Source organism: Nannospalax galili, unplaced genomic scaffold, assembly GCF_000622305.1.
Source record: "Nannospalax galili isolate Female #2095 unplaced genomic scaffold, S.galili_v1.0 scaffold517, whole genome shotgun sequence".
NCBI lineage: Eukaryota > Metazoa > Chordata > Mammalia > Rodentia > Spalacidae > Nannospalax > Nannospalax galili.
This window is the reverse complement of record NW_008340098.1, coordinates 1,840,196-1,862,361: the sequence shown is the minus strand read 5'-3', so window position 1 is coordinate 1,862,361 and position 22,166 is coordinate 1,840,196. Positions and strand designations below refer to the sequence as shown.

Here is a 22,166-nt window from a genome sequence, read left to right as displayed (position 1 = left end):
AAACAAAATAAAAAAGATCCCCACAGAAAGCTGTACCTTTCTTGTGTTATTGATCTGGTTTCAAGGTGTTTAGAATCCTGCAGTATGAATTTCCATAGTTGGACTATTTTTATATACTATCAGAAATGTAGGGATCAAGGCAAAATTCTGACACAGCTTCTCTTTTTTGCAATGCCAAAGCCCCCCTGACCTTGATCTCTGCCTCCTATTTGATATTCTCCCAGCCTGTCCTGAATAATTATCCACATTGTTTCTGATGTTTTCTCCCTTGTTTACAGATAGCCTGGCAGGGATCTGGTGGCAATGAAAAATATTTCTTTGAAAATGAGAATGTGAGTAGCACTTGATTCCCTATCGCCATCTTGATGAGCCCCTTTCAAGCTTCTGTGCCAGGAGAGCCTAGTAGCAAGGGATGGAGACCTAAGACAAAAAAAGAGGAGGATCAGTCAGACTTGGTGGCACACGCCTTTAATCCCAGTACTTGGGAGGCAGAGACAGGTGGATCTCTGAGTGTTCAAGTCTAGCCTGGTCTACATAGCTCCAGGCCAGTCAAGGCTACATATTGAGACCCTGCCTCCAAAAAAGGGGGAGGGGATATAAAACAGTCAGGAAACAGAATAAGGAGCAAAGTGGAAGTCACCTTGAAGTTCAGCACATCCCTCTGCTGTTTTTCTCCAAGAGACTTTCCTACCCTCTTCTAGGTATGCATGATCTTCAATGCTGGGGAGCTGACCTTGGTGGAATATGGCAATAATGATACCTTGGGTTCTGTACGTACTGAATTCATGAACCCTCACCTCATCAGGTAACTTCACAAGGTTCTCTGAATCCTTGAAATTCAAAAGTATTTCTTTTGGACTTCTAAATTCTCTTCCCCCACATACATTAAAAAACTTCATCCCATATGGTACTTCAGAACTCTCAATAAAACCCCAGGATAAGCCTATTTTTTCTTACTTCATCCTTCCTGTTTCAGTGTCCGTATTAATGAGAGGTGCCAGCGAGGAATGGAAGATAATAAGAAATTGGCTTATCTGGTTGATATTAAGACTATTGCTATAGGTAAGACTCTCTTATTTTAATACCAGAACAGACTCTTGTATTTCATTTCTATAGCACAGATTTGTATTCAGTGAAGAATCCAGGAATCCGAAAGGTACCAGATAAATAAAACTTTTACAGTGAGGTTATGAAATGTTTAAGTCCATATAGGTGTGCCTATACCCAAGGGTCTAGCTATGGATACACAGATACACAGGCCCATTACATAGGCCTGTCTATATAATTATCATTATATGCTATATATCTTAGGACTGGCAACTTGTGAGCAGTAAAAAACTGTCATCAAATTTATGAATTTTCCTGTTAGATTTTATTAAATCATAGACTTAAAAAATTTTTTTTTATTTATTATTTTTATTTTATGTGTATGAATGTATTGCCTACATGTATGTGAGCGCACCCATATTGTGCAGTGCCGCAGAGATCAAAAGAGGGCTTCAGATTTCCCTGGAATTGGAGTTAAGGATGGTTCGTAGCCACCATGTGGGTGCTGGGAATCGAACCCGGGTCCTCTGCAAGAGCAGTCAGTGCTCTTAACTGCTGAGCCATTTATCCAGCCCCTAAATCATACACTCTTTAGAACTGAAATGAACCACATTTTTAAAAATCCTTTGCTGTTAGTAATTAGTAACATTAGAAAACTTGATTTGCACTTCACAGGTATTTTCATTTATAAATCTTAATTTTATCATTAATTTTCGATTGCGAAGTATTTCAAGCATGGTGGAAAGTACAGAGAATAACACAGTACTCTCTAAAAAGCATAGAGAATAGCACACATAACAACATAAATGCAAGAATAGGACTGGGGAGTCACCATGCCAGATCTGTACCTCCTTCCTCTGTGAGCTTGCCAAAGTTACGTAGCCTTTCTCGGTTCCCTCACCCACACAGTGGGGACAAAGATAGGACCCACCTTAGGCGAAAGCACGTAGAGTAGTGCTTGGCACATACACTAGTGCTTGTCACATACTAAGCACTTAATAAATGCTGTTTGTTCATAGTAATGGCATTATTGTTAATACTTGTTCATCCATTCCTGCTTCTGACAAGTCATGTTTTGTCATTTTTACATTGGGTGTCTTGTCTCCTTTATTAATGGGCTTTTAAAGTTTTTTTTTTTTGGTCTTTATGAGACAGGGTCTCCCTGTAGCCCCAGCTGTCCTGGAACTCACTATGTAGACCAGGCTGGCCTCGAACTCACAAAGGTCTGCCTGCCTCTGCCTCCTGAGTGCTGGGATTAAAGGTGTGTGCCACCACGCCCGGCATTGTGTTCATTATTTTGTCATCACAATTATTTGGTTCTCTGAGCTCTATACTTAGAGTGAAATTACTGAATCACAGAGAAGATGTATCTTCAATTTCACTAAGTATTTTCCAATTGCTCTCCACAGAGGTTTGTATCAGTTTCCATAGCTCCTGCAGTTAGAGTTCCCGTTGTTCCACATCCTCAGCAAGACTTGAAATTTCCTGACTTTATAATTTGGCTTACTGGTGTGTGTGAAATTATATTTATTTATTGACCACTTGGATTTCTTCTTCTGTGAATTGCCAGTTTCCCTTATCCATTGTTTTAAATATTTTGTTTATTTTTATTTTATGTGTATGAGTGTTTTGCCTGCATATTTGTAAGTACACCTGAGATGTACAATGCCTGTGGAGGACAGAAGAGGGAATTGGATCCCCTAGACCTGTAGTTAAAGACAGTTGTCACCATGTGGGTGCTGGGAAGCACACACCACCACCACCACCCACCCACCCTCTTTCCCCCTATCCTCCCAAGCCCCACCTCCACACCCCCTGCCCCTCCACCGTTCCCACCTCCCCAACCCCTGCTTGCCTTTTCTCTCCTTTGGGTGTCTTTAATATTCAGACATTAAAAATTTTTTTTAAAAATTTTATGTGTATGAGTACATTGCCTGCATGTAGGTAGGTGCACCCATGTCATGCAGTGCTCAGAGGTCAGAAGAGGGTGTCAGATCCCCTGGAACTGGATCTACGGACGGTTGTTAGCTGCCATGTGGGTGCTGGGAATGAAACCCAGGTCCTCTGCAAGAACAATCAGTGCTCCTAACCACTGAGCCATTTCTCCAGCCCCTCAGACATATTTAAAAATTGTATTACATTCATTTATCTATTGGGGATGGGAGTACACATGCCTGACATGGCATGAGTGTGGCATTCAGAGGACAACCTGAGGGAGTCAGTTCTTTCCATCCACCATGTTTATCCTAGGGCTTAAACTCAGGTCATCAGGCTCTGCAGCATGCACCTTTAAAAAATAGTTTAAGGGAGCTGGAGAGATGGCTCACAGTTAAGAGCACTGGCTGCTCTTGTAAAGGACTGGGGTTCGATTCCCAGTACCTACATATTGGCCGGTAACCATCCCTAACTCCAGTTCCAGGGGATCTGATGCCTTCTTTTGATCTCCTCAGGCATTGCACAACATGGGTGCACTTACACACATGCAGGCAGTACACTCATACACATAAAATAAAAATAATAAAATTGCCGGGCATGGCGCATACCTTTAATCCCAGCACTCAGGAGGCAGAAGCAGGCAGATCCCTGTGAGTTCAAGGCCAGCCTGGTCTACATAGTGAGTTCCAGGACAGCTGGGGCTACAGGGAGACCTTGGCTCAAAAAGAACAAAAATAAATAAATAAATAAATAAATAAATAAATAAATAAAATTAAGATAAATAAAAAATAGTTTAGGGGCCAGCAAGATGGCTCAGCATCTTAAAAATCCTTGTAAGTTGTCCTATGACCTCTAAATGTGCCCATACACATAGATGCATGCACACATACACACAAAATAAAGAATATAATTTTAAAAATTTATTAAAAGATAATAACTTGGGGGGCTGGAGAAATAGCTAAGCAGTTAAGAGCACTGGCTGTTCTTGCAGAGGACCTGGGTTCAGTTCCTAGCACCCACATGGCAGCTAATAACTGTCCCTAACTCCAGTTTCAGGGGATCCAATGCCCTCTTCTAGCCTCCAAGGGCATTGCATGACACAGGTGCATTTACAATGCTCTTATGTAAACATAAATAAATAAAAAAATAATCATAATTTGGTCTGTAAGCTCAGTAGTAGAGCCTTGCCTATCATAGTGAGGCCCTGGGTTTAATCCCTGTACTACCCAAATAATATAATTTGTCATTTTCGAGGTCTCATTTAAGAACTTTCCCTATTCTGTCCTATATTTTAACATTTTTAAATTTTGCTTTCCACCTACAATTTGTTTTTATGTGTAATGTGGGCACAGATTTAACTTTATTTTTTCCATCTGCTTAACCATTTACTGAAATCCCATTCTTTACTAATTCATTATACCATCCATACCTATCATAAACCAAGTTTTCATATACAGATGGGCCTCTTCTTAAAATAGTTTCTTATTTCATGAATATTATATATCACATCTGAGCTCAGAAATGCAAGTATCTGCAGTGGACATGATAATGTAAGCTAAGAGGCCTAAGATTGTAGTAGCAGTGATGAACTATGGGACTTCAGACAAGTCCATTTACTCTAAAGATCCAAAGTGACAGAATTCTTTTCTTAAATTTTCTAAGTCAGCAGTCCCTCTGAATATCTAATGAAAATCATAGACATTTTCACAGGAAAAAAAAACTTTATGTTATACATCAAGTTTTGTATATAATTTCAGGGTTCACAGGGATGGTCCTTATAGCTCTAGCATGGCTTGATCTGTTTTTTTCTGTTGTGGTTTGATTTCTTCTTTTAATGTGTGTATGAGTGTATTGCCTGCATGTATGTAAGTGCACCTGTGTTGTACAATGCTCGAAGTCAGAAGAGGACGTCAGAGCTCTTGGAACTGGAGTTACAGATGGTTGTTGGCTACCATGTGAGTGCTGGGAACCAAACCCAAGTCATCTGCAAGAACAGCCAGTGCTCTTAACTGCTGAGCCAGCTCTCTACCCCTTATGGGAGTTTTGCTGCTGTTGTTTTTCTAGTTTTTGAGGCAGGGCTCCAAGTAGCCCAGACTGGCTTTGGAGTCCTGCTCTGCCTGCCTCCAACTCTTGAGTACTGAAATAACAGATATGAGTCACCATGCCCACTATAATCAATTCTTACATTGTCTCCAAGTTTAAGATGACACTAAAATAGTCATCCTGTGCACTGGCTGTCCTCAAATTGGTGATCTTCCTGCCCTCAGCCTTTGTCCCCAGTAGTCCAAGGACTATTGGTGTGAGCTGTTGAGCTCCACTGAGCCTAACTTTACTGAGAGGATTCTTTATCCGGTTTTGTCTGTGTGCTCTCTTACCATATGCACTTCATTGCTCAGGTAATTCCTTGGAGCCAGTATGATCATCACCAAGGTCATTTCATTCATCAGCTTTCTCTCAGTGGTTCTCAGAAACACACCCATCCTTACTGTGCTCAGTGCTGCCTTCCAGATGAATTGCTGAGTGATTTAATGATTAAAGCTTCTTGCTCAGTAGTCCTTATCCAAGCCTAATCTTGATTCCCAGAGATAAATCACCATTTCTGTATTTTTAAGATAGGTCTATGCTAGGTAGCTGAGGCTGGGCTGTGTAGACCAGGCTGGCCTCAAACTCCCAATCTTTCAACTTCAACTTTCTGAGTGCTGGGAGTATGGCCATGTGCCACCATTTCGCTATAGGTTAACTACAAAGTTAAAACCATCTACAGTTCTAGACAAGTACTGGAATTACAATTGCCACCATGTGGCAAGACCAGGTTTCTTAAGCATCCTAGCAAAATTGTGCAGTATTGGTCATTTGCAGTCCCTAGTAATACTCTGGACAGATAAAATAGTCTCAAAGCCCAATATATCATTATAAGACCCGAATTCTCCAGACTACCTCTAGCCCCATACATGACTGAAATTACTTATTTCTTGCCTTTCTTCTTCACAGTGGATCTGATTGGTGGCTATAACATTGGTACTATAAGTCATGAGAGCCGTGTGGATTGGCTGGAACTTAACGAGACTGGGCACAAGCTTCTCTTCAGGGACCGGAAACTTCATGTAAGAAGGGCTACTAGGGCCTTTGGCTTTGGCTGGTCCATAGAAGATGTGAGAAAAGCTCTTAGCAGGGATAGTGAAGGCAAGGTGGGAAGTGATTTCTTGGTTCTATATGCCATTAACATAGCAGAAAGGACAGAAGAATCATAGTCTGTGTATCTTATACCACAACCTGTCCAATGTACCCTTGAAGAGATTGTATCATGGTGGCAACAAAGTCCAGAAGGAAGTTTGAGAGGTGTTTTCTCTCTTACTGTTCACAAGGCTGTGTCCTCATGAAGCTGCTTCCCCCTTGTGTCTAGCTGACTTTTGCCCAGGCTTGCTATTCCAGTGTGGTCCAGCCACACTTACCTGAAGGCATAGAGCTTGAGCAGTCGCTCCTAGCCCTTAGGGATGCTCAGTTCAATATGATTTCACCAAAGACTTTAACCTTGGTGTCACAGAGACAATCTGATGATTGCTTATGTCAGAGAAAGCTCTACTGTACATCAGATCATCTGATTTGTCTGGGGGCCCTACTTGTTAACCCAAGCTTGTAACTCTGGCTCAGAGTTACTATAAAAATGTAAGTCTGACCTTTACCTGACTGCATGTCCTTAGATGCTGATCTCTGTTTAGTCATCTCATATTTGGCCAGTGTTAGGATATACCAACATGACATAAACTTCAGGGTGGCAAATTCATCATGTAACTTGACCAGTGGGTCATTTACCACTAGGGAAATGGTCAAATTCAGAAGATATCCCAAGATCCCTTCTAATTGTGTTGTCTGCTTCTTCTTTCTTCAGTTGCATCTGTATGATATTGAAAGCTGCTCTAAAACAATGATCCTCAACTTTTGTTCCTACGTGCAGTGGGTTCCTGGGAGTGATGTGCTGGTAGCCCAGAACCGAAACAGCTTATGTGTGTGGTACAATATTGAGGCACCTGAGAGGGTCACCATGTCCTCTCTCAGGGTATGTTGATACCAGGGACCTCAGACATGGTGTCAGTCTAATTAGAGCCCTGAGAAGGCGGAAGGCTGCTTGGTTTTCCCTGCCCACCACCCTTGATTGCTGTGATGAAGTTGGCAAGGGAAGCTTTGACCCCTTCCCCACAGTGGCTTGGCCTCCAGAGTCATCCTTGCTCAGCTTGCTGATGTTCTATTAGATTCTTGGAAATGGGTTTACATTCCAGTGGCCCTGGGACTTAATGTTGAGTCATAATGTGGAACTCTTTCTAGGCTGGAAGGTAGACCCTTGTCAAGGATGGTTCCATGCCATCTTGTTTGTGCTGGTTCATTCTTACAGGCCCTTCACAACTCCTCCTTTCTCAGATTGCAAATAAAGCGCTCTCCACTATCTCATCACAACATCACACACATACACCAGTGATCATCTAAAATCTGTTAACAGAGTTACCCTTCCAAGTTAAACAGGTACTTAGGGCCCACCTGATAGAAGGAAAGAAGCAACTCCCTCAGGTTGTCCTCTGACCTCCACACATGGCTCACATACACGTTTTCACACACATGCTTACACTCTCACATGCATACATACACAATAAATAAATAGATGTTAAAAGAAAATAAAATAGTATTTTTTTAAAAAAGAATAGTCAAAAAAATAAATAAAAAATAAAAAGAATAGTCCAAGAGCTGAAAAGTTGGTTCAGTTAGCAAATTACTTGCTTTATAAGCACAGGAACTTGAGTTTGATCCCAAGAACTCATAAAAAAAAATATTTTTTTTTGGTCTTTTTGAGATAGAGTGTTCTGCAGCCCCATCGAGCCTGCAACTCACTATGTAGACCAAGCTGGACTTGAACTCAATAGAAATCCACCTGCCTCTGCCTCCCAAGTGCTGGGATCAAAGGTGTATATCACCACGCCCTGGCGAACCCATACTTTTTTTAAAAAGTGGGGTGTGGTGTCACATGCTTATAATCCCAGCACTGGGGAGATGAGACAGGCAGAGATCCTGTCTCAGAAAAGATGTACAGCACCTGAGGTGTGATCCCCGAGGTTGTTCTCTGGCCCCCACATGTATACCACGTGCACGTGCACACACACACACATACACACACACACACACATTCACACTCTGCCTAGTCTGTAGCGCTGTGGAAGAATTGAATGCTACATTTTATTAGTGTACCTCCAGGTATTGGTGCTGGCATTTGTCAGCTTTAATCCAAGGATATTGCCACAGAACAGACATTTTTATCTGCTTGAGAGAAATTAAAATGATAGGAAAACAAGGCTACTGTAATTCCCTCAGAGTGAAAACCATGTTAGGTGAGGGTGGGTCTCTGTTGTGCAGTTGAGTCAGTGGACACACTAACCTGGAGTTTGGGTGGGGTCGGGGCATGATCTTTTACAGGGTGATGTTGTAGGTCTGGAGAGGGGCGGTGGAAAGACTGAGGTGATGGTGATGGAAGGTGTGGCTACTGTTGCCTACACCCTGGATGAGGGCCTTATCGAATTTGGAACAGCCATTGATGACGGCAACTACACCCGGTGAGATGCTGCTGATAACCATTGTGGTGGTGAGGGATACCTGCAGAGACCTGTTAAACTGGCCATATCTAATCAGGGCCCTGTGATCCAGGAAGAGCCTAGACAAAAACAGTAAATCATTTTCTGTCCCTTCTTTCTGGCCCTCTTCCTTTTCTCCCCCTACCTTAGCACCAGTATTTCTGTTTCTGTTTCTTCCAGAACCTGCCTCATTCCTATGCTTTGCTTCCCTCCCTCTCCAGGGCAACAGCTTTCTTAGAGACCCTGGAAATGACCCCAGAAACGGAGGCAATGTGGAAAACCTTGAGCAAACTGGCACTAGAAGCAAGGCAGCTCCACATTGCTGAGAGGTAAGGCAGCTGTGTAGAACTGAGGTGCCAGGCAGCTAGGAGGCCTGGCTCCATGAGTGGCTTACCTGTGGGTGGCTCACCTGCCCTGTGGAGGGCTCTCCTTTGTGTTACTTCTAGCCTGTGAGCAGGCAAAGATTTTACTTTCTTTTGTGCCATGAGTGGTGGTGCACGCCTTTAATCCCAGCATGTGGGAGACAGAGGCAGGCAGACCTCTGTGAGTTCAAGGCTAGCTTGGTCTATACAGTGAGTTCCATCCAGCTGGAGCTACAAGGAGACTCTATCTGAAAATTACCCCCAAAAAAGAAGAAAACTTTATTTTCTTTTAAAATTATGAATGGGGGTGATGAGGGTATGTGCATGTTAATGAAGGTGAATGCCAAGGTCAGAAGAGGGCATCAGACCCCCTGGAGGTAGAAGATGCTAGGAACCAAACTAGGGTCCTCTGCAAGAGCAGTATACATGCTTAACCAGTGAGCCATCTCCCTAGCCCCAACCTAACTCCAGATATGCTTTGGTGTGTTTTGGGTTTAGGTTTTTTGTTTTTTTTGTTTTTTTTGGTCTTTTTTTAGGACGGTCTCCCTGTAGGCCCAGCTGTCCTAGAACTCACTATGTAGACCAAGCTGGCCTTGAACTCACAGAGATCCACCTGCCTCTGCCTCCCAAGTGCTGGGATTAAATGTGTGCATCACCATGCCAGCAGTTTTGTTTTGGTTTTTTTTTTTAATGTATTTGAGTATATTTCCTGCATGTATACAAGTGCACCCATGTAGTACATGCCCAAGGAGATCATAAGAGAGTATTGGATTCCTCTGGAACTGTAGTTACAGATGTTTGTTAGCTGCTCTGTGGATGTTGGGAATGGAACTCAGGTCCTCTGAAAGAGCAGCTAGTGCTCTTAACCACTGAGCCATCTCTCTAGCCCTTTTTGTTTTGTTTTTGTTTTTTGAGGCAGGGTCTTACTATGTAGCCCTTGCTGGCCTGGAACTCACTGAAGCTGGCCTTTAACACACAGAAATACACCTGCATCTGCCCTACCACTATCACCCAGTGCTAGGCTTAAAGTTGTGGGCTACCACACCTGACTCAAGGGACTAAAGGGGGGAGGGCACACCCCTTTAGTCCCAGAACTTGGAGGCAGAGGCAGGTAGATCTCTGTGAGATCAAGGCCAGCATGGTCTACATAGTGAGTTCCAAGTCAGTTGAGGTTACACAGAAACCTGTCTCAAAAAAACAAAAAAAGACCAAAAAAAAATTTATGTATTATTTTATGTGTATGAGTGTTTTTGCTTGAATGAAAGTACATCTGTGTCATGTAATGCCTTTGGAGGCTAGAAGAGGGCTTCAGGTCCCCTGGAACTGGAGTTACATACAGCTAGTTGTCAGCTACCATGTAGGTGCTGGGAACCAAACCAGGTCTTCTGCAAGAGCAGCAAGTGTTCTTAACTGCTAAGCCATCTCTCCAGCCACAGCCTCTCCCCATATGTCTTTTAATATTTTTTTTCCCCTTCTTTGAAAGGTTCCCTTTTAAAAGGTTCTTATTTGTATTGTTATTATTTGTTTGCTTTTCTCTTTTAAGATGCTAAAGATCAAGCCCAGGGCTGTATGCTTGGTAAGCAAGCACTTCACCACTGAGCCACATCCCTAGCCCTTGAGTGTCTATTCTGGGCGTGGCACAGAGGTGGAGTTAATGGACAGATTTGGGGCTCCATATACCTTGAATTCAAATCTTGGTTCCACTTACCAACTTGTATAATTTGAGGATGTTTATTCACCCATTCTAAGCTTGAGCTTTGATTTTTCTCCATATAAAGTGGGGATAGTAATAATATTTACCACATAGGGGCATGAAGAACAAGTAAGAGAATTTGTGCAAAAGACTTATGCTATTGTAAGTGCTCAATAATTATCAGCTACTACTGGGAAGCATCCTTGAGCCCTTTGTGCATATGTTCTCTCTACTTTCATGCAGATTATCAGCAAGTTCTAAGGACTCAGTCTTTTATTAAAAATTTTAATTTTTGCCAGATGTAGTGGCACACGCCTTTAGTCCCAGCATTTGGGAGACAGAGGCAGGGGGAGCTCTGTGAATTCAAGGTCAGCCTGTTCTACATAGTAAGTTCCAGGCCAGCTGGGGCTACAGTGAGATCCTGTCTCAAAAAGACCAAAACAAAATTTTTAATTTTTAAAATTTATTTTTTAATATTTTATGTGTACGAGGGTATTGCCTACATGTTTGTAAGTGTACCCATGTTGTACAGTACCCACGGAAATCACAAGTGAGTGTCAGATCTCCTGGAACTGGAGTTACAGACAGTTGTTAGCCACCATGTGGGTACTGGGAACCAAACCTGGCTCCTCTGCAAGAGCTGTTAACCACTGAGTCATTTTTCTAGCTCCTTAATTAAAAAAAATTTTTTAGAGACAGGGTCTCATGTAGCCCAGGCTGGATTCAAACTCACTTTGTAGCTAAGGATGACCTGGAATTTCATATCCTCCTCCAGAATTCTGGCTGAGATTATAAATGTGCACAATCACACCCTGTTTATGCAGTGCTAGAGACAAAACCCAGGGCTTAGTGTATTCTAGACAAGCGCTGTACCTGCTGTGCTAATCCACAGCCCAGGACTCAGTTCTTACCATATATTCCAAGTCTGATAACTGGTCTATCCATAGTGTCTTCCCACTAGTGCAGACCACCACCATTTCCTACCTGCAGTAGTGCAGAGCCTCTTAGCTAGTTTCACTGATCCTCACCTTGTATTTCAAAATGCATTCATTCTACAGAGGTGAGGTAATTTTTTAAAAACAACAAAGAGGGGCTGGAGAGATAGCTCAGCGGTTAAGAGCACTGACTGCTCTTGCAGAGGACCTGGGTTCAATTCCCAGTGCCCACATGGTGGCTGTAAACCATCCTTAACTCCAGTTCCAGGGGAATCCAACACCCTTTTCTGACCTCCACAGCATTGCACAAGACGAGTGCACTCACATACATGCAGGCAATACACTCATACACATAAAATTTAAAAAAATAATAATAAAAACATCAATTAGAGCACCAGCAGGATGGTTCAGCAAGTAAAAGCACTTGCCGCACAAACCTGTCAACCCTAGTTCAATCCCTGAAACCCACAATGGGGAAAGAATCTACTCCTGAGAGTTGTTTTCTGACCTCCACATGCACACTGTGGCACAGGCACAGGCACACACACACACACACACACACACACACACACACACACACAAATAATGATAATAGTTTAAAACTCCCCCTGGGCATGGTGGCACATGCCTTTAATCCCAGCACTTGGGAGGCAGAAGCAGGTGGATCTTTGTGAGTTCGAGGCCAGCCTGGTCTACATAGTGAGTTCCAGGACAGCTGGGGCTACAGGGAGACCCTGTCTCAAAAAGACAAAAAAAAATTTTTTTTTTTTAAACTATATGAGCCGGGTATGGTGGCTCATGCCTTTAATCCCATCACTCGGGAGACAGAGGCTGGCAGATCTCTGTAAGTTCAAGGCCAGCGGGTCTACACAGTGAGTTCCAGGCCAGCTGGGGCCACAGAGAGACCCTGTCTCAAAAAGACCAAAAAAATAAAAATAAATAATTCAAAACCATATGAATTAGAGGGCTTGGGATGTAACTCAGTAGAATGCTTGCTAGCATGTACGAAGCTCGATGTTCGAGTCCCATTACCACATAACCAGATATGGTGGTACGTGCTTGTAATTTTAGCATTTGGGAGGAGGATTAGAAGTTCAAAGTTATCATCATCCACTGTGTAGTGAGTTCAAGTCCAGCCTGAGCTATGTGAGAACTTGTCTCAAAAATCAGTTCGGTTGTATTTTTTTGTTTAGAACCTACAAATAGTTTTATATGTAGTATAAACCACACTCCAGGAGCTAGAGAGTTGGCTCAACGGTTAAAAGCACTTGCTGCCCTTCCAAGGGACCCATAAGTTCCCAACACCCACATCAGGCAGCCTGTAACTCCAGATCCACTGTCTTCTTGCCTCCTCAAGCACCCACATACACATGGCATACACACACACAGACACAGACACACACACACACACACACACACACACACACACAAATACAAATAAAATGAATCTGAAAAAAAAGACTCCTTGTAACAGCCTGAGGCCTTGCAATATCTGGCCTATGCTGCTGTCTCATTCCAGTCACCTACTTGCCCAGCGTTTTCTAGCCACGTTATATGCTTTGGCTCTGAGCATGCCCCATTCAACCTTGCTGTGAGCTTTGCATAGGCATTTTCGTTGTCTGAAATGACTTCACCCATCTTGCCACAACTCTTTTTTAAAAAATGTTTCTAATTATCATATATTAATTATACATAATATTGGGTTTCCTTATGATATTTCATGCAGGTATATAATGCATTTTGGTCATATTCACTCACATTCTCCTCTCCTTCCCTCTTCCCAGCTAGTCCCCCTTCTTTCATGTCTTTTTTTTTTTTTTAAATGACCTAATGAGTTTTATAAGGGTTACTTACAGGAGCATGAATAAGGACTTATTTACAGGACCAAAGGCAACTTACTGGTGTCTACACCACTGAATAAAATATCTCTCCATCCCCCATCAACCATTAACTGTCTATAAATCCTCAGGGAGAGGTAGGGCCTCTTGAGACCCTCCCTCCCTACAACAGAATATCGATGAATTCCATCTTGTGCCTGTCTTGTGCAGATAATCACAGCTGCTATGAGTTCAAGTGCCTCAGCCATGTCATGCCTGAAAGGCAGCACTCTGCAATACAACCCTTTTCTCCAGCTCTTATATTCTTTCCACTTACTAAGATATTTCCTGAACCTTGGAAGTGGTGATACAGATGTCCCATTTATGGCTGAGCATTCAGCAGTCACTCTTACCACTTTGACCAGTTATGAGTCTCTGCAGTTACCATTGCCCACTGTAATAAGAAGTTTCACTGACCAAAACTGACAGCAGCACTGATCTGTGGGCATAAACATTATTTAGAAGGCAATTTGATGAACACATCAGGTCCATTTTAAAAAGTAATAGCTTTCCCACTAGGACCTATAACTTCTCTAGCCACAGACTTTTTACCAGATTTACAGCACCAGATGTGAATTTCCTTCTGTGGAACAGACCTCAAATCCAATCAGAAAGTGCTTGGTTGCCCCCATAACAGACTTGCCACTATTGTATCAGTGGGCACATCTTACATGGCTAGTAACTGGCTTTTTTTATAGTCAAGTCCCAGTTCAATTTCAGTGATCCCCTCAGTTACTGATACATTATCACTGTGGTTTATTATCTGCATTAGAATGGAAATCCCTGAGAGCCAGGCTATCATTTTCCCTATTCCCCTTTGGACTTCAAGTACCAAGAATAGTGCCTGGCACATACTAGATGCTTACTGTGTTTGTTGAACCAATGATTTAATGATGGTCCTGTAGTAAGGTAACCATTGGTCTCTTTGCCTCCATACTATAGGTGCTTTTCTGCTTTGGGTCATGTGGCAAAAGCTCGATTCTTGCATGAGACCAATGAGATTGCAGATCAAGTATCCAGGGAATATGCAAGTATTACCCTCTTGACTTACCCAGTCTCTGAAGCTGAGATTTCTGTTAGTTTTAGTTCTGTGATTACTAGTTTTCCAGCCTCCCTAGTTTCTACCCTGATGAGCCCTCTACTCTAACATTGGAACACCTTAGAATTGCCTATGAAACCTCAGGCCTCTAAATCCTTTAAAGATTTTTAGCTTCTCAAGTCTGTTGGTCTACGTGTCCTGGCCTTCCTGTTTTAATCCACGGTGAATAACCAAACCCCCTTTTCCCCACTAGGGAGGAGAAGGGACAGACTTCTATCAGGTCCGGGCACGTCTAGCCATGCTGGAGAAGAACTACAAGCTGGCTGAAATGATCTTCTTGGAACAGGTAAGGGAGGAAAGAGGGACAGGATGGAAGAGGCCCTTGCTGGGGGGAAAAAGAAAGAAAGACCACTGGTTATTAGGTCTCACAAGAGTTTGGAGAGAACTTTTAGAAAGGTTTATAGAGTTAATTTCAGTCCTCCTTTAATTTCCTCCTCTGTATTGTCTTTAGGCAAACATCTTCCTTTGGTCTTCAATTTCTTCCTTTTAGAATAATCTATCTCCCATCCACTCTAGAACCTGTCTTTGAAAAAAAAAAATTAAGGTTTATTCTCATTTTTTATCTGTGTCTGTGTATCTGTGTGAGTGAATGTCACATGTGTACAGGTGACCAGAGGTCAGAAGAGGGCATTGGATCCCCTCAAGCTGGAGTTACAGGCTTGTATACTGCCTGGTGGGTGCTGGGAACTGAACTCAGGTCCTCTGGAAGAGCAGCAGTGCTCTTAACCTCTGAGCCATCTCACTAGCCCATGTCTTTGCAATTCTTGTTTACAGGGGCAGATTCAGGTTTTGTGGGGCCCTAAACTTACACAGTCTGAGTACTCTAAGAAATCTGCCTTGGGGCTAGAGAGATGGCTCAGCAGTTAAGAGCACTGCCTGCTCTTGCAGAGGACCTGGGTTCAAATCCCAGCACCCACATGGCAGCTAACAACCATCCCTAACTCTAGTTACAGGGAATCTGATGCCGTCTTCTGACCTCCATGGGCACTACATGATATGGGTGCACTTACATACATGTAGGCATAACACTCATACACATAAAATCAAAATAAATTGATAATTTTTTTTAAAAAAAAAAAAGAAAACCTGGGACTAGAGAGATGGCTCAGCTCTTAAGAGCACTGACTACTCTTGCAGAGGGCCTGGGTTAGATGCCTAGCATCCACATGGCAGCTAACAACTGTTCATAACTCCAGTTCCAGGGGATCTTATGCCCTCTTCCGACCTCTTCGGGCATGGGTACGACACGGGTGCACTTAAATACATGCAGGCAAAACACTCATACACATAAAATAAAAAATAAAATAATAAAATAAAATTAAATAATAAATAAAAAAATGGGCCGGGCATGGTCACGCACGCCTTTAGTCCCAGCACTTGGGAGGCAGAAGCAGGCAGATCTTTGTGAGTTCAAGGCCCGCCTGGTCTACATAGTGAGTTCAGGTCAGCTGGGACTACAGGGAGACCCTGTCTCAAAAAGACAAAAAAAGAAAAGAAAAAAGAAAAACTGCCTTGAAAATACCTGTGTATATAAAGGTCCCAGAAACTTAAGCTTCTTTTAGTTCACAGTAAATCTATCTCTTGAGCCAGGAGTTGAGCATATGCTTAACATGTGCAAGTCCTCTCCATTCAGTCCCCAATGGGGGTGGAGGGTGATAAGCAGGGCTTACCGATATTCTCTCCACCCTCTTTCTTCCCGGTGTCCTCTTTCTTTTGCCTGGCTCCTCTAGAATGCTGTTGAGGAGGCCATGGACATGTACCAGGAGCTACACCGCTGGGATGAGTGTATCGCTGTGGCTGAGGCCAAGGTATTGGTTCAGAATTTGGTTTCACCAATTTCAGAAACCTATTTGAGGAATCCATAGGCTCTGAAATTGGGTTGGAGCTGATTGATACAGTGAGGAGTTAGCACTCTGGTGTCCTGGGAGGGTACCTTACAGTTAAAGAGGGACAGGAGAGGCATGGAAAGCAGAACAGGGAAGAATGGGATTCCTACCCTCCTCTGTGCATGTCCAGGGACACCCAGCCCTGGAGAAGCTACGCCAAGATTACTACCAGTGGCTAATGGACACACAGCAAGAGGAACGAGCAGGAGAACTACAAGAGAGCCAAGGGGATAGCCTAGCAGCCATCAGCCTGTACCTCAAAGCTGGGCTCCCTGCCAAAGCTGCACGGCTGGTGCTGTCCCGAGAGGAACTGCTGGCCAACACAGAGCTGGTAGAGCATATCACCACAGCCCTCATCAAGGGGGAACTCTATGAAAGGGTACGCTGACTTCCTTTTCCTAGTTCTTATCTCTAGGACTCAGAACCACTCTCCCACCCAGAGGAGACCTAGGGTATATAGCCCTCCCTGACTGCTAGTATTCCTTCTTTTTGAAGCTGATTCTTGATTGTGTTATATGGGTTTCATTCACTGTAATTACATGATATGTGTTAACAGGCAGGTGATCTCTTTGAGAAGATTCGAAATTCACAGCGGGCCCTTGAGTGCTATTGTAAAGGCAATGCATTCATGAAAGGTACTAGCTGCTCATGAGCCACTTTTGCTGTAGTACATTCTTGTCCATCCAGTACCCCAGCACCTCTTTGAAGGCATCCACTCAAGTCAACTGTGCTCAGTTCTCCTGCGTTCCTCTGCTTCCCAAACATTCTCCATGCTTTATTTCCTTGTCCTGTTGTCCTGAGTCCCATCCTGGAACTCTGAGCCAAGTACCTTCTCTGTCCCTGGTAGCGGTTGAGCTGGCTCGATTGGCCTTCCCAGTAGAGGTAATGAGACTAGAGGAGGCTTGGGGAGACCACTTGGTACAGCAGAAGCAGCTGGATGCAGCCATCAATCACTATATTGAAGCCAGGTATGACAGCACAAGGGTAAAATGGAGATTTGGGCATGAAGTAAGAGGGCCTGAGGCAAGGGAGGATGGCACAGCCTAAAAGAAGAGCTCTCAAAATGTAGGTTAGAATGTGCTTGGGGGGTCTCTTCCTTTTGTTTCCCTCTTTCCCCATACATATGTATGTCTTGCCTGACTATGCCAGGTGTTCCATTAAAGCAATTGAGGCTGCTCTGGGTGCCCGCCAGTGGAAGAAGGCAATTTATATATTAGATCTACAGGATCGGAACATTGCAGCTAAATACTATCCTCGTGTGGCCCAACACTATGCGTCTCTGCAGGAGTATGAGGTGAGGAACAGTTCCTTTCTGCAGCATGAAGCAGTGCAGTACAGGATGATAAGGAGAGCCCTGAGAACAAGAAGGGGAAGACAGCTCCCCAGGCCCTTCTTTCTGGGGCCCAAACAATATCACCACTGTGAATGAGAAGAGGTTTACTTCCCCACTGTTGTCTCCCACATGACACAGATGGTGCCTCACTTCCCTAGATATATATAGTGATCTCTAGCTCTCTTCCTGTGCCAGTTCAAGTGATTCTTTGTGAGTAACTCCAGCATAACTAGTGTAGAATTGTCTTACATTGCAGAAATGTGAGGCCCTTTAAAATTCCACTGGATTGGGCTGGAGAGACGGCTTAGTGGTTGAGTGCTTGCTATGCAGCTATGAGGATTTAAGTTCAGATCCCAGTACCCACATGGTCTTGGAGGAACACTTAATGGCCCTGACCCTTTTGGGGGCGGGGGGCAGTAGGGACAAGAGGATTCCTGGGCTTGCTGGCTGCCAGCTTCGCCAAAAATCATGAGTTCCACATTCAGGGAGATACCCTGCCTGCTCAGAAATAAGGCAAAGGGTAATAGAGGAATATGCCCTCCTCTAGCTTCCTTGTTTGTGTATGCTGAGTACACATACATATACATACACCTACACCCCCACACACACACTTCCACTAGATTGTTTTCATCCTGCTTTGATCTTGTCTTTTTCCTAGATAATAGAAGATACAGTTCATTCACTCATTTTTTCTTCTGTATTTTTACAAAGTAGTATACCAGGCTCTCTACCAACCCAGCTGAGGTTTAGTCCTTCTTCCTACAAGCTGCTTTAATCTGTTTCTCTTACCTTTTTCATCTTTTCAATTACAGATTGCTGAAGAGCTCTACACCAAGGGAGACCGGACCAAAGATGCTATAGACATGTACACCCAGGCTGGTTGCTGGGAGCAAGCCCACAAGGTAGAGAATGGGAAGAGTCCTTAGTGACTTATGTTGCCTCACTTCTTGATCTCTTAATAACCCCCCTTTACTGAGTTCCAAAAGCTGAGAAAATACCAAAATAGAGTCTGGACAGCTTGGATCCCGAACCACAGAGAACAAAATGAGAAGAGGTCCCTGTGCTTGAGCCTGTAGCTCTGAAGACAGCATATAGGCTTGAGAGCTGGGCATTCTGAATGACCACTCCAAAGCCTCTTGTCACTTTGTAACTCTATTCTCTCCCCTACACTGCAGAGCTTAGTAGGGGCAGCAGGAGTATGGCAATGGTCTATGTGCCCTCTGCACAAAGCCTCATAGACCCCCCCCTGCCTTAGCAGAATACAGTTCTTCCTAATGGACTTGACATTGCCTTAACTGACCAATGGAGTGGCAGTAAAACCAAACACCAGTGACTGTTGGGAGCAGACAGGCTCCCTTCTGTATTGACCTCTGAGCCTACCTGGATTCTGTGTGTCTATACAGTTGGCAATGAAATGCATGCGACCAGAAGATGTGTCAGTGCTGTATATCACTCAGGCCCAGGAAATGGAGAAGCAGGGCAAGTACCGAGAGGCTGAAAGGTGAGCATGACCTCAGAGGATGTGTGGAGGGAGGAGGCATCAGGGATGGGAGAAGGGTTGGGGTCTGAGGTTATCTGAGATCTTCAGGAAACAGGGATCTAGCTGTAGGAGATGACTCCAGGTGCATCTCCTGTCCTCAGGCTGTATGTGACAGTGGAAGAGCCTGATCTTGCCATCACCATGTTCAAAAAGCATAAGTTGTATGATGACATGATCCGCCTGGTAGGGAAGCATCACCCAGATCTGCTCAGTGACACACACCTTCACCTGGGCAAGGTGAGCCCTTCTAGCCTTGCCCATCCCTCCCAACCAGCATCCATCCTCCTTCCATCCTGACACATCTTCCTGCAGGAGCTAGAGGCAGAAGGCCGACTGCAAGAAGCTGAGTATCACTACCTTGAGGCCCAGGAATGGAAGCCAACGGTGAACATGTACCGGTCCAGTGGGCTTTGGGAAGAGGCATACCGGGTAAGGAACCCAGGCCACACTGCAAGTACCTGTATCCCTCTTTCCTATTCTCTAGTGACTAATTCTGTCACAAAGTCTTTTTGCCAAAAGCATATACAAATTTTTACTTGTAATTTAAAGAGCTTGTGGATTTCCTAAAGCCCATCCTTGGTCCCTAAGTTTTGTTTTGTTTTGTTTTGAGACAGGGTCTCCCTGTAGCCCCAGCTGTCCTGGAACTCACTATGTAGACCAGGCTGGCCTTGAACTCACAGAGATCCGCCTGCCTCTGCCTCCCGAGTGCTGGGATTAAAAGCATACACCGCCAAGCCCGGCGACCCTATATATTTTGACCTAAGTTAAGAGACTTTGAAACTTAGTCTTTTTCAGTGTTGATCTAGAGCAGGGCCCTGATCTTCATCACAGCCGAGGTCAGGAGGCCAGAGAATTTTTAAAAAGTGGGGGGTGGATAGCTCTGCAGTGGGAAATTGTCAAGAAACTTTGCTTTACAGGTAGCCAAAGCTCATGGAGGAGCCAATGCCCACAAACATGTGGCCTATCTGTGGGCAAAGAGCCTGGGAGGGGAGGCTGCAGTTAGACTGCTTAACAAGCTAGGACTCCTGGAGGCTGCTATTGACCATGCTGCTGACAACTGGTGAGTCCTGAAACCTTCTTTCCATCAGCATCCCATTGAGAACCTATACAGAGAGAAAGAAAACTGACATGCAGCTGAAGAATAATTCCAAAAGCTGAGGCAAGAGTAAAGACCTGTGAGCCAAGCCTCGTGGTACTAGCTTGTGATCCTAGCAATTTGAGAGGTGGAGGCTAGAGATCAGTAGTTCCAGTCCAGTTTCAACTAATAGGGAGTTTGAAGCCAGACTAGAATACATGACACCCTGTCTCAACAAGCAGTGAAAAATAGCCAGGTGTGGTGGTGCAAGCCTTTAATCCCAGCACTTGGAAGGCAGGGGCAGGCAGGTATCTGTGAGCTTGAGGCCAGCCTGGTCTACACAGTTCCAGGCCAATGAGAGCTACATAAAAAGATCCTGTCTCAAAAAAAAAAAAAAATTGAAAATATAAAGGAGATCCTTGGAAGGACAGTGTTTTATCATCAGGTATTCTTAAAAAGAGGGCTAGGACAGGAACAGCTTGTAAAGTTAAGACTGTCCTAAGCTAGTAACTTATTTCTGAGAAGTCAAAAGTGATTCTGTTAAATGCAAAATGTGCATTCTTTTTTTTCTTATATTTTGATTTCATATTTATATACAGCCCAGATATGCGGGTGCATGCCTTTAATCCTAGCATTAGGCAGAGGCAGGCAGATCTCTGTGAAATCCAGGCTAGCCTGGTCTATATAGCAAGTTCCAGGCGAGGTAGGACTCCAGGGAAACCCTGTCTCAAAACAACAACAAAAAATCAAAACCAAAACAAAAAATCACAAAAAAGTCTATACAATGTATTGTGATGGTATTCACCTCCCATCACCCTCTTTTATCTCCCCACAACACTTTTGTGGCCCACCTTCTTCCTAAATATTAAATAGTCTCCCTTCTACCCACTTTCATGTCTTTGTTTTGTTTTGGATCCACTATGTTTAATTAGGATTGCTCATATGAACACGAGTAGGGCTTATTTACAGTGTTACATGTTAACATGTTATTTATAGTGTGGGCAACTTACTAGTAGAAAATGTGTATTTCTCTCTCTCTCTTTTTTTTTTTTTTCTTGGTCTTTTTGAGACAGAGTCTCCTTGTAGCCCTAGCTGGCCTGGAACTATGTAGACCAGGCTGGCCTTGAACTCACAGAGCTCTGCCTACCTCTGCCTCCCCAGTGCTTGGATTAGAAAATGTGTATTTCTTAAGCAAATGTTACAAAGAACAGAAACAGAGTCAGGTCCCTGAGGTGTTGTATCATCTGGAGAGGGTGTTCTCCACTATTGGGACTAGGACTAAGTAGTACCTCAGGAGGAGGGTGGGAGCCACAGGAACCCTCCTTTGGCCCCAGGAAAGCACAGATTGTCCAGCTACTTCCTATCTGTTATCTTTAAATCTGCCCCCTTTCCTTTCCTCTGTCCTTGTCCTTTCTCTATTTCTTGCCTTTAACAAGTATTCTGTATAAACTGTATCTGCAATTTCCATTTCAGCTCCTTTGGGTTTGCTTTTGAGCTCTCTCGGCTGGCTCTCAAGCACAAAACCCCTGAGATTCATCTCAGATATGCTATGTACCTGGAGGATGAGGTATGGCTGTGACTTTGACCCTCCTTCTGTTCCCCTAAACATGGTGACCAGTTATTCAAAGCCCTGTCTCCTAGCTGATACCAGCCTCCTTCTCACCATGTGTGGCTGTCTTCCTCTCTAGGGTAAATTTGAAGAGGCTGAAGCTGAATTCATCAGAGCTGGTAAACCCAAAGAGGCAGTTCTCATGTAAGTTACACCATAA

The 22,166-nt window shown here is 43.8% G+C and overlaps 1 protein-coding gene across 5 annotated transcripts in view; it reads left to right on the top strand.

Moving 5' to 3' along the window:
• The window catches only part of Ift172 (intraflagellar transport 172), a 41,305-nt gene that overhangs the window by 10,592 nt on the left and 8,547 nt on the right, over nucleotides 1-22,166 (top strand). For 3 of the 5 annotated variants that reach the window (XM_008835072.2, XM_008835069.3, XM_029564486.1), the window contains exons 12-32: nucleotides 279-332; nucleotides 702-805; nucleotides 977-1,062; nucleotides 5,974-6,086; nucleotides 6,872-7,039; nucleotides 8,443-8,579; nucleotides 8,819-8,926; nucleotides 14,407-14,491; nucleotides 14,757-14,849; nucleotides 16,294-16,371; nucleotides 16,580-16,828; nucleotides 17,006-17,084; nucleotides 17,297-17,417; nucleotides 17,599-17,743; nucleotides 18,595-18,684; nucleotides 19,186-19,283; nucleotides 19,424-19,559; nucleotides 19,635-19,751; nucleotides 20,240-20,382; nucleotides 21,871-21,964; nucleotides 22,086-22,150. In XM_008835072.2, coding sequence (XP_008833294.1) covers nucleotides 279-332; nucleotides 702-805; nucleotides 977-1,062; nucleotides 5,974-6,086; nucleotides 6,872-7,039; nucleotides 8,443-8,579; nucleotides 8,819-8,926; nucleotides 14,407-14,491; nucleotides 14,757-14,849; nucleotides 16,294-16,371; nucleotides 16,580-16,828; nucleotides 17,006-17,084; nucleotides 17,297-17,417; nucleotides 17,599-17,743; nucleotides 18,595-18,684; nucleotides 19,186-19,283; nucleotides 19,424-19,559; nucleotides 19,635-19,751; nucleotides 20,240-20,382; nucleotides 21,871-21,964; nucleotides 22,086-22,150 — 2,363 coding nt within the window. The remainder of the gene's footprint in view (nucleotides 1-278; nucleotides 333-701; nucleotides 806-976; nucleotides 1,063-5,973; nucleotides 6,087-6,871; nucleotides 7,040-8,442; nucleotides 8,580-8,818; nucleotides 8,927-14,406; nucleotides 14,492-14,756; nucleotides 14,850-16,293; nucleotides 16,372-16,579; nucleotides 16,829-17,005; nucleotides 17,085-17,296; nucleotides 17,418-17,598; nucleotides 17,744-18,594; nucleotides 18,685-19,185; nucleotides 19,284-19,423; nucleotides 19,560-19,634; nucleotides 19,752-20,239; nucleotides 20,383-21,870; nucleotides 21,965-22,085; nucleotides 22,151-22,166) is intronic. The other 2 variants (XM_029564484.1, XM_029564485.1) reach the window with 2 other exon arrangements.